The 13,564-nt window shown below is 39.4% G+C and overlaps 1 protein-coding gene across 2 annotated transcripts; it reads right to left on the bottom strand.

The window, feature by feature from the left end:
• Positions 1-4,465: 4,465 nt before the first annotated feature.
• Ngdn (neuroguidin) lies at positions 4,466-13,209 on the bottom strand. Of its 2 annotated transcripts, none has more exons than XM_026406087.2 (11): positions 13,192-13,209; positions 12,583-12,642; positions 11,779-11,850; positions 7,825-7,962; positions 7,373-7,457; positions 7,238-7,290; positions 6,874-6,997; positions 6,610-6,778; positions 5,352-5,508; positions 5,155-5,212; positions 4,466-4,579 (listed from the first exon to the last, which is right to left on the bottom strand). In XM_026406087.2, exons 1-11 carry the CDS (start codon positions 13,201-13,203, stop codon positions 4,560-4,562), a joined length of 948 nt encoding a protein of 315 aa, XP_026261872.1. In that variant the 5' UTR covers positions 13,204-13,209; the 3' UTR covers positions 4,466-4,559. The 2 variants fall into 2 exon arrangements, with proteins under 2 accessions (XP_026261872.1, XP_026261871.1); XM_026406086.2 differs by lacking the exon at positions 13,192-13,209 and adding an exon at positions 12,946-13,017.
• Between the last annotated feature and the right edge of the window lie 355 nt (positions 13,210-13,564).

The following is a 13,564-nucleotide window of genomic DNA, read 5'->3' as shown; positions in this document are numbered from 1 at the left end:
ACCTCTCAATAATACAACATGCAGGCTAGAATAAATTGTATATGGCTCTCCTGGGAAGAGAGGGACTTAACAAGGTAAGGGAGGGAGGAGAGAGGACTCCTGGCTTTTTCCATTCTAAGGGGGTTTCCCCCTCAGAATTCAGGAGTAGAAAAGAGAAGGGCATGAAAAGGGAGGAATGCCAGGGACTGAAAAGAATGTAAGTGTCTGCTTCTTCTTTCATTTGCTGGAGAAAGGATTTTGTCTTGATTTCCAAGTGATTTTCCTGTTGGAGAGTATAGCTCCCTCCCTGGGGCAATGGATGCCCCTCAGTCAGCTGCTTCCTCCCAGCATAGCCTTGAAACTCCCAACCACCATTAGAAAGCCCCAGGGAGCCAACAAGCTTGAGAAATAAAGGAAGGAAAGGGTCCCCCCCACCAGTCAAACAGCCCAAGGGGGAGGACAGGGTAGTGAAAATGAAAGAGAGAATGCAAAAGCTCTGCAGAGGGAGGGGAGAGGGAAATGTGATCAGTAGTATTTGTTGTGCTTCCAGGGAGGAAGAATCCGTCACATTTTTAATAATAATAAATACATGAAGACAGATTTGCTAGCACTGCTCAGGCTCCTTGGGAAGGGTGGGGGAGGGGAGCCAATGCAGCTGCAGTGCAGACTAATATCTCCCCCTCCCATCCCCCATTAGATAGGCTCAATATCACAGCAGCCTCCCCTCCCCCTCTAACCGCAGTCCTCCCCTTCATAGCCCACCCTTTCTATGGTCCCTTCACACAGCTCTGCCCCTCCCGCCCCTACTTCTCTCTCTCTACTCCCCCAACCCTATCTGTATCAGCACTAGTCCACACTTAACACAGCCTTACCCTAGCTCGAAGAAGCCCTTTATTAGGTCTGACCCCCACTCCTAAGACCTCACTTTCCCATCAGTGACCTTCACTAGCTGAATGGTAACCTCCCCACATAAAACCCTCCACAGAAGTCCAGCACATCTCAGCATTTCCTGGATTCCACCAAAAGTGACCCCCTTTCCCATTTTTATCTCAATGTGACCTCTTCTCTCACACCCTTAAATATAACGGCCATCAAATGTGCTTGTGTTTAGGGGGTGTCAGGACCTCAGGACTCAGTGACTACTGCCACCTATTGACCCAAATTTGTTCAAGATAGACCTTTAATACACTTCTTACACAGTGACGCTCTGTTATTTCAAAAGCATCAATAGCTTAAACATGCAAAGGCATGGCTCTTGGGGCTTCTCTGAGACCCTCTGAACAATGAGATCAAAGAAATACAAAAGCAAGACTGGGCAGAGAGCCAAAGCAATGATGCCTTTCTCTTTGCAAAGGCAGAAAAAGAGGCCCAAGCAATGAAAAAGGAAATTTATGCCTCCTCTAGGGTCTGCAAGCAAAGAGAAAAGGGGATAAAAATTTTTCCCAAGCACTGTTAAAAATCTTGTGCATCACAGTGAGTGAAGCATTTCCAAAACAGTAGAAGGCAGATTTCATTAATATGCCTTCAAAAAGTTGGCCAAATACCTGGGTTGCACTGGTATTTACAGAGCTAGCTGATAGCAGGGAAGATGAGGGACACTGAAGACTGTGCCAATTCTCAATCTGTACCAATCAGGACTGAGAAAGAAACTAGGCTCCAAGGACAGATTTATACCACGGAGTTCTATTGGGATGTTTAGTATGTGTCTTCCACCAACCCAAGATAAGAAATGAGATGTGAGCATGAACTCTCCGTGGTGCTGAAAAACTGATTAACTGCAATCAGGTCATCAAGGTATTCATGAAGATTCTTGTGAACTTCTGACAGACATTTCCCTAGCCCTCATAACATCCTACAAAAGAAAGTTTTTGAGGCAAAAACAGGCCTTTGTCAATCTTCTTTACCCACTGCCTAAGATGAAAAACCAAGACAGAGATGCTAAATTACTTGCTTAGAATAAAGCCATGACTCTCTCACCATCATGTGGTAACAATGAACAGGTGCTCATGTGCACTAATGACATTACAGTGAACACTGGAAATAATCTGTTATTTTTTTATATTCATGTGTTCTGAAGTATCAGAGAACAGAATCCAAGTAAGAGAAAGAAGAGTAAACAACAGAAGAGCCATAAACCCTAAAATTCTTAGTTTTCTTGCTTTACTATACTAACAGTAGTTCTCAAACTGTGTTCTATAGAATTCTAAAGGTTCCTTGGAGATCCAAGACTTTTCATTCCTATTTCAACCAAAGTTAACCTCAGTCATTCCTGTTTCACATACCAAGAAACTACATAAAATTGTATCAAACAATATACTCTAAATATTGTTTGATGATTTGGGTGCCAATATTCCCCAGAAATAATAATTATAACCATTACTATAATAATTGTTAATCCTGTTATAATTGTGAATCCTGTTGAAAGGTCAGGGCAAGCAAGATATCTTAGAATTAAAAACTCAATTAAATTAACATAAGGTTCTTCACAGAGGCAGGGATTTTATCTGTTTTGTTCCCTGCTATGCCACCAAGAGGCCAGTATAGTGTCTGGAGCTTGTGGTTTATTTGAAGGCCAGTCCTCTAACAGAGATGGAGAAATAGGGATGGGGAGGAGTTGGAGATTATAAATTGCCTACACAAACACTGAAGACTTTCAAGAACTGCAGGGCACTTGAAGTTCTCCATTTCCCATGTTTCTCTGAAACAGGTTCTCCAATTTACTAGTCAAGAGATCTTCAACAGACTGTTCAACCTAAGGGTCTCAGTTTCCACAACAGCAAAATGGAGATGTCATACATGTTGTAAAGATTAAGTGTAAAGCACTTAGGTAAGTAGGTAACAAAACTTAAAATCTTTTCAGAAAAAGAAAAAGAAATTCCCTAATCAAAAAATCTCAATAAGGGCTGGAGTGTGGTTCAGTGGTGGAACACTTGCCAAGCAAGCCCAGAATCAATCTGGGCTTGATTCTCATATAAATAAATATAAATAAATGAAGATTCATCAACATCTAAAAAAATATTTAAAATTAAAAAAATCTTAATAAATTAGAAACAACAGTAGTCCTAAGAAATGAATGTGGTGATTCTAATCAAAGCATTTTTTAGCTGAGCCACTTGTCCAATTAGTTCATTCAGAAAGGAAAAGAATCTCTAAATCTATTCTCGGGCTCTTTGTTTCAATTCACTTGAAGAAACAGAAGTATGAGCCTGGGACATGTCAGATTCCCTCAGATCTACCAGACTAAGAGTTCACAGAAGCAGGCTCATCTTGCCATCATCCATATATGCTCTAGGCTCCTTGATTTGGAAGGAATCCCAGAAATTCAAATATATTCATTCTCAGTTGAGGAAAATTAAAGGCCAGAGATGTTAAGTGATTTGTCCAAGATCATAGAAACAGCAGAAGATGACTGCAAATTCATTTTCTGATTTCTAGCAGGCCATGTCTGACTGAAAACAAACTCTTGCTTCAATCAGCCAAACCAGTATATATGACCCAAATTCACAGAATTTAGAATAAAACAAAAATTTTAGTGATATAATGACCCCAAACTATATTCCTGTCCATAATACTGCACAGGGAAACAGACACTAAAACCGGATATTCATGAGACATAAATCCTTTAAAAAATAAATCGAATGAATTAATTCTGTAGACTCAACTCCTCTTTTTTGCCCTTCTTTCACTTTCTCTCACAAACAGAGGTATTCTCCAAATAGAATAGAACATCTCAGATATGTAACCCACTGGTCTCCTGACTAGAGCTTGGCTAATATTTCTGTGGAACTTACATTCTTTGCTCTGTCAAGCTAAGAATTTTCTGTCTGCCAGCTTTCTGGTACCCTTTGGCAGTTCTCTGTAAAACAGCTGGTCTTTACTGATTCTGGTAACTGAGGCCTTGAATGAGGGTGGGTTAAGGAGACTGAAAAACAAGATTACATAACTCTTTGCTCTAGTCAACTCATTCACTCCACTATTCTCTAGGAACTATCAGTAAATGATCAAAAATCAGCTCTATGTTCATGTTATTTCAGAAACAGAGCAGCAGAAACAAAAATAACCTTGCTGATGTGGAAATGTTCTATCTTGTTTTCAATTATAGTCAAGCACCAATGGTTTTCTGAACTATTAATGCCACCTGGTGGCCAGGCTAGATACATAAAAGAAATATAAGATCCACATATTTCAGATATTGTACCCACGGTACAAGTCATACATGGACTGGAAACAGTTGATATTCTACTCTATACTGTCAATTTTTTAAAAAAGTAGACAATTTCCAGTTTCTGGGGAAAATGCCGATCAAAGAAAATTAATAAAGTCAAATTTCTTGAAATTCCAAGAAAAATTTCATCTTTCCCTTTCCACCACCCATTCAACACAAATACCCCACATACCCAACAATTCCATCACTCAATACATGTGCAAAAGGGGCTTTAATTCCGGTGTAAAATCAATTTTATTAAAGATCTTTCCACATGTCCAAAGCAAACAATGAATTCCAAGGAAAAGACCTACATACAGTGAAAACAGAAGTATCCCAGGATGACAAAAAATACATAAAACATGTACACCCATAATCACCGCCGCCTCCGAAAACCTAAAAGGAAGGGAAACCAAGAATGAGGCACAGGACAGTTGGAAAAGCTGAAGGACAGGAACAAAAGAACATTTAGAGGGGGTTCAAAAGGGGTGGGTTCTTGGGGCTGGGGTTGTGGCTCAGAGGTAGAACACTTGCCTACATGTGCGAGGCCCTGGTTCGATCCTCAGCACCACATAAAAATAAATAAAGGTATTGTGTCCAACTACAACTAAAAAATAAATATTTTAAAGGGGGGGGGTTTTCTTAGGTTAGTATTCTGTATCTTCTTCCCAGGACAAAGACCAGAAAGACTAGAAGAATGAAACTAAAATGCAATAACAGTTCCCTCAAGTGACCCTATAGTATGGAAATCGAATAGGACTATGGGACCTTAGAGATGGAATCTAGAGATCCCTTTTGGAATGATGTGGAGTTCCAGCTTGGGAAAGAAGAAAAGAAAAGCCTCACTAAGAGATTATGGAAGGGACATTATGGGGGTTGGTGAGATCAGGATGTCAAATCCTGAGGGGTGGCACCCCAATTTCCATTCCCTACCTTGTACTTGATCACGTTAGTACTAGTACTACACTGACCTTTTTTCTTCCGACCTTTCTTGGGTATCTTCTTTCGCTTCTTAACAGGATTCTGATCCTGGAGACAGAGAAGCAAAGGAAAGTCAGTGTATTTCCAAGTGCCAGAATCCCTCCCCAAGTTCCTCATGGTAATAATTTCCAAATATAATTGGCTGAAAGAATGACAGCAGCCTCCTACAACTGTACCTCAACCTCACCTCATCAAGATGAGCAGTTCCTCCTGTCAATGCACTGATGTCACTGAAGTGCGTGAGGGAATGAAGCTGGGAGCTCATGACATTTGCTCGTTTTCGCCGTCCTCTCTCGCGCTTACTGACACTTAAACGCACCATCATGCTTTCTTCATAGTTAATCCTGTCACAGAAAATCAGACACTGATCCCTACAGACTCAAACCATGGTAGTGGAAAGCTCTATGAGCCTAGTGGCTGGGTTGTGGTTTAGCAGTATGAGCACTCGCCTAGCACATGCACCACATAAAAATAAAGGTATTGTGTCAACTACAATAAAAAATATTAAAACAAAACAAAAAAAACAAAACAAACAAACAAACAAAACACACCAAAACCCTGGGCCTGAGCATTTAACAATCCTAGCTTAAGAGTAGTGAGGAAATTTCATAGCAGATCAACACAGTATTTACTAAAGTCATACAGAATGTTCATTACAAATGAAATGTTGTCTGATAAAATTTTGGTACTGGGGATTGAACCTAAGGGCCCTTTACCACTGAGCTACATCCTCAACCCCCACCCCCTTTATTTTTAGTTGTTGACAGACCTTTTTTTTTTTTTTTGCAGTGCTAAGAACTGAACCCAGTGCTTCACACATGCCAGGCAAGTGTACTACCGCTGAGCCAAATCCCCAGCTCTCAGCCCTTTTTTAATATTAATTTTGAGAAGGGGGTCTCATTAAGTTGGTGAGGCCTTCACTAAATTGCTGAGGCTGGATTCAAACTTGCAATCCTGCCTCAGCCTCCTGAATCAAGAAAATTCCTTTATTTTAGCTCTGTAAGTAGGATTCATTGCATGAATGGGCCCTTTCATGCACATCTTTCAATGTAGAGTCTTACAAGAGCAAAGTTGATGAGCCTGTATTAAAGTTACAATTGCTTTTCTACTTTTCTTCCCTGAATTTATATAGCATTCTTAATGCCACTATAAAAACCTGCTTTTACTGTCTTCATCGAAAAAGTAAGAATTTTGACAGTGAAATACATGGAACTACATTTATTCCTCTCCATATAGCATTTGCTTGAGCCTAAACAGAATTGAGGAGAAAAGAAAAATTATTTCCTACTTCTTATCCCATACTTCAAACTTCTATCATTCCAAACTTTCCACTCCACTTTCTATAGGATGTTGGTTGTCTTTGTACCAGAATTAACCACAATTTACCCTAAGTTTGAGAACAGGTCTCTAAAGTGGAAATAACTTCTAATTTAAAGAGCTCAGACCTATGTTGGTCCTCTTGACTCTGGCGAGTGACATGAGGATGGCGAGCATCTCGGATTTCCTCTGGAGCATCTGAGTACTGCTCCTTAAGTTCACGAATGACAGAACTGCTCAATGCCCGTCTCTTGGCTCGTTCCAGACGCTTTTTCTCCCGCTCAGCTTCTGTTTCGTCTATTTGATAAAAATCCACAGGTGTTATCCCAGAACAGAGAAAGGGAGAAGAGAAACACAACTCATTCCAAGAAGGCAGCAGTCACAATTCATACCATAATGAACTGGAACCAAGCGCGGTGGTACATATTTCTTGGATACTCCTTTTGTAGATTTCTTTCCTGAAGCCTCAGACTGGCCATCCTCTGTTTCATCTTCCTCTTCATCTTCAGAGCTCAACTACAGAAGAAACAATGTCTGTTAATTTAGGAAGAATTCATAGACAAGTGAGAAGAAACACTCCCCCCTAAAGCTGTAGTAGTACCCTTAGGAGATGACAACAAACACAAGGGGGAAAAGGAACCTCATACTGAAACATTCTAAGGTAAACACCAGAAAATCAAGTCACAGGTGATCACCACAAGGTTCATGTATATATAGCTCCTTCAGAAAAATTAGGAGGATAATGCAACCCTTTACCTTGCTTATCATATTGCTAGGATGAGGCTTAAAACGAAGTGGGTCATTTTCACCTGAAATACAAAACCCCAGAGATTTAAAAGATTTGGAATTTTATGATGATCCCCACGATGTTATGCTGGTCCTCTCACTTACTGAGGCTGCCTGTCACTGCAGTCTTAACCAGTTTGTCAATTTGATACTTCAGTTTTTGGTCCAAAGGACGGAGCTTTTCCAATACCTATAATGCAATAGTTAAAAAGGATTACATTCTTTTCCCCAAATCAAGCACATACCAGAGTCCCCTGTGTTGGGAGAAAAATACTTTTATTTATTTATTTTTTAAAATATTTTTGTTTTAGTTGTAGTTGGACATAATATCTTTATTTTATTTATTTATTTTTATGTGGAGCTGAGGATTGAACCTCGCATGTGCTAGGTGAGCTCTCTACGGCTCATTTTAAAAAATGTGGTTTAAACCACATTTTAAAAAATGTGGTTTCCTTACTTAAAGAGAGAACATCATCCACTTAAATGAGAGATACTATGTTAAACTTTAGAATTTAGGATTTAGAAACCTACATTTCCAAGAAGCAAAGGCCTCATACCGTGCGAATTTCTACTAGTCTCAAAACTGCAGCATGTCCCTGAAGAGATCCTCCTGAGGCTTTGTCCAGGATGAGGTGGCTCAAATCCATAAGGTACATGAGCAGCAGCTGATCTTTCACTTCCAAGAAGCTGAGACCCTGAGTTGAACAAAACAGTAAGAGAATCAGGAGGAGCACTTAGGGCAAGCAAGATAATGATTTCCAAGTTCAAGTTTTTCCTCCATCAGTTCATATAAAGTATCTGGAGTACAGTAATCCCTCCTTAACTGTGGTCTTGCTTTTTACAGTTTCAGTTACTCACAACCAATCACAGTCCAAAAGCATTAAGTGGAAATTCCATAAAGGTAGAATTCATGTTTTAAAATTTATGTCTTAAATAGTCCACTATTGTGTGTAGTATACTGAAATCTTGTGCCATCTTACTCCCTCCTACCTGGGATGTTGAGTTATTCCTTGGTCTAGTGTATTTACAATGTCTGTGCTACTTGCCTATTAGTCACTTGGTAGTGACCTCAGTTATCAGATCAGCTGCCATAACATCACAGAGCTTTTGTTCAAGTAACCCTTCTTACAACCTCCACATGCAAGAATAATGATGAAAAGGGGGCATCAGGCACAAAATGTGGAAGGACAGATTAACTCTGTAACTATGTGGCAACACTGTGAGGCCTATAGGGGAAAGCAAAGTATACACAGGACTTGGTACTATCCAAAGTTTAGAGTATCTGCCAGGAGTTCTCAAAACATATCCTGAAGGATATGGAGGGATTACCATAGTTGAAGAAGGAGCTATACCTAAAATTGCCAACAGAGAAAATTATGCTAACACAAGAGAAGCAAAGCTCAGAGAACTACTAGAACAAAAGCAGGAAAATCAATACAGTATCCCTCTAAAAAGGCTGTAACAAAGTTTCTCATCTCAGAGCTATTGATATTTGGAGTCCGTTAATTCTTTGTTATGGAGGCTGTGCTGTTATTGCAGGTTTCCAGAAACTGTCCTTGGCCTCAACTAATTGATGCCCTTTCCCAAAGTTGTAACAATCAAAAATGTTGCCAACTGTAAAATCAAATGTGTTGCCAATTTTTAAATTAACTTATTCTTAATTAAAATAAGTCCTGATTTTTTTTTCCATGCCAGTATTAAATCCAGGGATGTTCAATCACTGAGCCACATCCTCAGCCTGTTTTCATTCTTTATTTTTGAGACAGAGTCTCACTAAGTTGCTTAGGGCTGCACTAAACTGCTGAGGCTGGCTTTTTTTTTCACACACACACACACACACACACACACACACACACATTTATATATTTTAGTTGTAGGTGGATACAATACCTTTATTTATTTTTATGTGGTGCTGAGGCTACAACCCAGTGTCATGCTAGGCGAGTGCTCTACCACTAAGCCACAACCCCAGCCCAGCTGAGGCTGGCTTTGAACTCATTATTACACTGCCTCAGCCTCCCAAGCCACTGGGATTACAGGTGCACACAACCACGCCCAGTACATACATCACCCTTACAATAAAATTAAAACAAACAAAAAAATCTCAAAAGAATGTTATCTCAAAGTATGATTAAACTAACTTTTCATTTTCTTCTTTATGGTTTTATGTATCTCCCAAACTATCCAAAATTAAAATTGTATTATAGGGTTGAGGTGTAGTTCAGTGGTAGAGTGCTTGCCAGCACACATGAGGGTTAGATCCATACCACCAACAATAAATAAAGTGTATATAGGCAGAAGATGCTATGTTTATTCTTTAAACAAAATAATGCAATATATGTGAGTATGACTTAAGTTATGGTTATTAAATAAGACAAATGAGTCTTGTGACTGCATAAAATGAAAATTGACAAAGTCCACAGCCTTAAGAAAGCCTGTTTTAGGGCTGGGGCTCAGCGGTAGCACACTTGCCTGGCATATGTGAGGCATGGGGTTTGATTCTCAGTATCACAAATAAATAAATAAATAAATAATAAAGGTCTATCAACAACTAAAAATATGTATATTTTTTTTAAAAAAGCAAGCCTGTTTTAGACAGCTTAAATATTTAAATAGGGTCACAGGTGAAATTCAAACTCAGTTTGACTTACCTGGGCCTTGGGTATCTTTAAATTAACACAACTAATTCTTGTTATTAGCCCCAACATGGTACTGGAACATGAGTAAAGGATTTAAAGACAAGTTGAGTTTAAATTCTGAATCAGGCATTTGGTAATTAAATATTGGGTAAGTCACTTAACCTGGTGACCTCGGACTTCTCATCTAATTTCCTGCCCAAATAATCATAACAAGACACAAATAGCAGAAAAGCAATTTGAACCCTATTAAGCACCTTTGATCCTTGTAAAACTCTTTGCTCATAAAAGAAAATAAATATTTGTTCAATGAATAAACAAATATTGAGTAATCTAAGAGGTATGCTGACAGCCCAGCACTAAAATTATCAAAACAAGGTACCCAGGACATAAATGGGTAAAATTTGAGAAACAGGCTCTTTTGACAATGCTTGGGCATTGGCACTGTCAAGTTCAAACTGGGGTTATGAGCACAACAGAGAAAATAAAGATATGCAATAAAAAATTGTTTTTAGTCTTTATCTTCCTAAAAATACAAGTCTGCTGTAACTCTCATGCTCAAAATATTTTCAATGATTCTTACTGACTTACTACAATGACTTTTATGTTTTTAGTTATCTATGAAATATTTTGCTTAAATATAATTTTAGGTCAAAAGCTCAATATGTAAAACAAGAATTCCAGAGTTGTCCTCCCACACTGACCTAATACCAGAATCTAAATAGGTTCTACCAGACTCTAATTTGAAAACTATTATACTTGAATTTTTAGATGCGCCATTTTCATATTTTAACATCTCTAAAATTTGGATGCATCTTTCAGTCAATAGTATCTTAGCATTGTTATAGATTAATATTCTTTCTTAAGAAGATAATCTCCCCTTATCCACAGGTGATATATTCCAAAATCCCCAGTGGATGTCTCCAATGAGGAGGATAATACTAAATCCTATATATATGGTTTCATCCTATGCACACACACCAATGAAAAATTTTAATTTATAACTTTGGCACGATCAGAAATTAACAACAATTAATAAGATGGAACAATTATAACCACACTATAATAAAAGTTACTTAAAAGGTTTAAGTTATGTCAGAAATTTTTTAAAATATTTTTTTAGTTGCAGATGGGTACAATGCCTTTATTTTTATTTATTTTTATGTGGTGCTGAGGATCAAACCCAATGCCTTACCCACACTAAGTGAGCACTCTACCACTGAGTCACAACCCTAGCCCCATGTCAGAAATTTTTCATTTAATATTTTCAGACCACAACTGACCTTAGGTAACTAAAATTGCAGAGTGAAATTCAGACAAGGGGACTACCATATATAAAATTAAGTAGTTGACCCTAATTAATAGCATCTTTGATCAGATGAAACAAACAGTAACCCCTTCACTAGCCTATAAGGGTCTTCAGAATGACCACTTTTCCAGGCTTACTTCTTATCCCCATCACACATACAACACATGAAATGTATGTTCATCCACAAAAATTACTTACCTCCTCCCCCAGAACATCACCATGCTTTCAGACCTCTGTGCCTTTGTATATGTTTTCTCTGACTCCTATTTACTTCTCAAAAGTCTGATACCTCCTCTGAGAAGCCTTCCTTGATTGACTCCCTCTGCTCTTCTGGAAGTTCTCTCTCCTTGGCTGGCATCTCACTTCTCATAACATTGCAATATAAATGCTACTTCTCACATCTATTGCTTTAATTCATCTTCCCCATGAGATTCCAGCACAGAAATTGGATTTTACCCATATTTGAAGCTCTAGCACTCAGGATATAAAACAAACAATAAATGTATGATGAACGAATGATTGAGAACATCAAGTCAGGGGATGTTTACTCTTTAAACACATCTTACCTTCTCTGTAGGATAAGCTCCAGCTCGAACTTTTTTGGTCAGTGCTTGCACTTGTGCAGTTACAGCCACTACCTGAAATTAGACCATTAAAACAGATGACTAGGCTACATCAAGTCATGTCTAAACAACCACCTAAAAATTATCTGAAACACTGTTTAAACGACAGTACTATCTTCTCCCCTAGTTCTGGGAAAGAACAGGAAAGATGGTTCTGATAGTTCTTCAAAAGTAGAAACAGGGCTAGGGTTGTGGCTCAGTGGATGGGTGCTTGCCTAACTAGTACACAACGCACTGGGTTCAATACTCACCACCACATAAAAATAAATAAATAAAATAAAGGTACTGTGTCCATCTACAACTAAAAATTAAAAAAAAACAGGTAGACATTTCTTAAAATTGGGGGGTGGGGGAGCAACCTTATCAAACAATGCTGGAGGGGATGAGAACTGGAACAGTGGTAATGGAGGGAGTATGACTTTACATGTCCTGACTGAACTTATAAAGCACTGAACTATACAAATGAATGTTAGGTGGGCACCCAATGTGCAAATCGTGTCACATTCTAGTTTTCTTAGCTTTAATAGTAAAAGGAACTGTGATGGCTTCTTTTTGAAATTTCATTCTTTCTTTGGGTGCAGAAATCGATTACTTTGACTGAAAAGGGTTTTGTTAAATTATTTTACCTTTAGGGTATTTGGGAGCATCCAAATATCTGCTTCCAAAACACCAAAGTTTGGAGGTGAGGCACACAAAGCCAAAGCCAATTCGTGACTAATCTATTCCAAAGGGACAACACCTGCTCACCTGTTCCTGGAGATTTTTCAGGAGTGTCACGGCACTTGGCACGTCTGACTCCAGCACCTCCTAGAGGAGAGAGTAAAAAATCATATTTGTTTAAGAGGAAGGAAGCAGGGCGCCGGCGCATGCCTATAATCCCAGCGGCTTGGGAGGCTGAGACAGGGGGACCGCGAGTTCAAAGCCAGCCTCAGCAAAGGCGAGGCGCTAAGCAACTCAGTGAGACCCTGTCTCTAAATAAAATACAAAATAGGGCTAGGGATGGGGTTCAGTAGCGTGTGCCCCTGAGTTCAATCCCCGGTACAAAAAAAAAAAAAAAAAACTAACAAACATCTGGGGTAAGAAACTTCCCCTCTCCTTCGAACACCTTACACTTTGGGCCTTTTCACCCGGTGCACCGGCAGCCTTGCCTGAAAGCAAATCCTTCATGTTGCTGGAAAGGAGCAGTAACTCCGGCCCTAAATCTCCCAACTATTGCTTAGCTGCTCCAGAGAGGCCATTTCCCTGAAGCAACTTTCATCACCACCCTTTCCTGGTGCCAACAGTTTGTTTTGAGCCATTGAAAAGAAAGGAGAAGTCCGCAATAGCCGCTCGAGTAAAAGAACACACCACACTCACCGGCGCCGCCATCTTTGAGATCCCACCCCTTCCGGCGTCGTACTTCCTGAGCGCTAACATCGGCTTCCTAGACCCGATGGACAACCGCAGCCAATAGGAATAGGCGTTCTCTCACTTCCGTCCTGAACAGGATGGGAGAGAGGCAGGGCCTGATCTAGCCAATGGAATAAAGGAACTGACTAAATTCGTCAGACTCGGGAGGTAATCTACCGACGTAAAGATGGTCTTGGGAAGAAGAATGTGATTGGTAAATTGTGGCGAATGATTGAAACCAAACCAATAAAGACCGCCTTAGTGATTGATTGAAAGTTTAAAGCTCCCAATAGGATAAAGGAGTCAAGTGAGCGAACTGAGAGTGTATTGGCTCGCCGCT

Source organism: Urocitellus parryii, chromosome 6 (genome assembly GCF_045843805.1).
Source record: "Urocitellus parryii isolate mUroPar1 chromosome 6, mUroPar1.hap1, whole genome shotgun sequence".
NCBI classification, from domain to species: domain Eukaryota; kingdom Metazoa; phylum Chordata; class Mammalia; order Rodentia; family Sciuridae; genus Urocitellus; species Urocitellus parryii.
This window is presented reverse-complemented; position numbering and strand designations above follow the sequence as displayed.

Coding starts and splice junctions, on each gene's coding strand:
- Ngdn (XM_026406086.2), bottom strand. CDS start 13,002: ATGAAGGATTTGCTTTCAGGCAAGGCTGCCGGTGCACCGGGTGAAAAG. Junction 11,851..12,582: donor TGAAAAATCTCCAGGAACAG/GTGAGCAGGTGT, acceptor GTCTAATTTCAG/GTAGTGGCTGTAACTGCACA. Junction 6,998..7,237: donor CTAGCAATATGATAAGCAAG/GTAAAGGGTTGC, acceptor TTTCTTCTGTAG/TTGAGCTCTGAAGATGAAGA.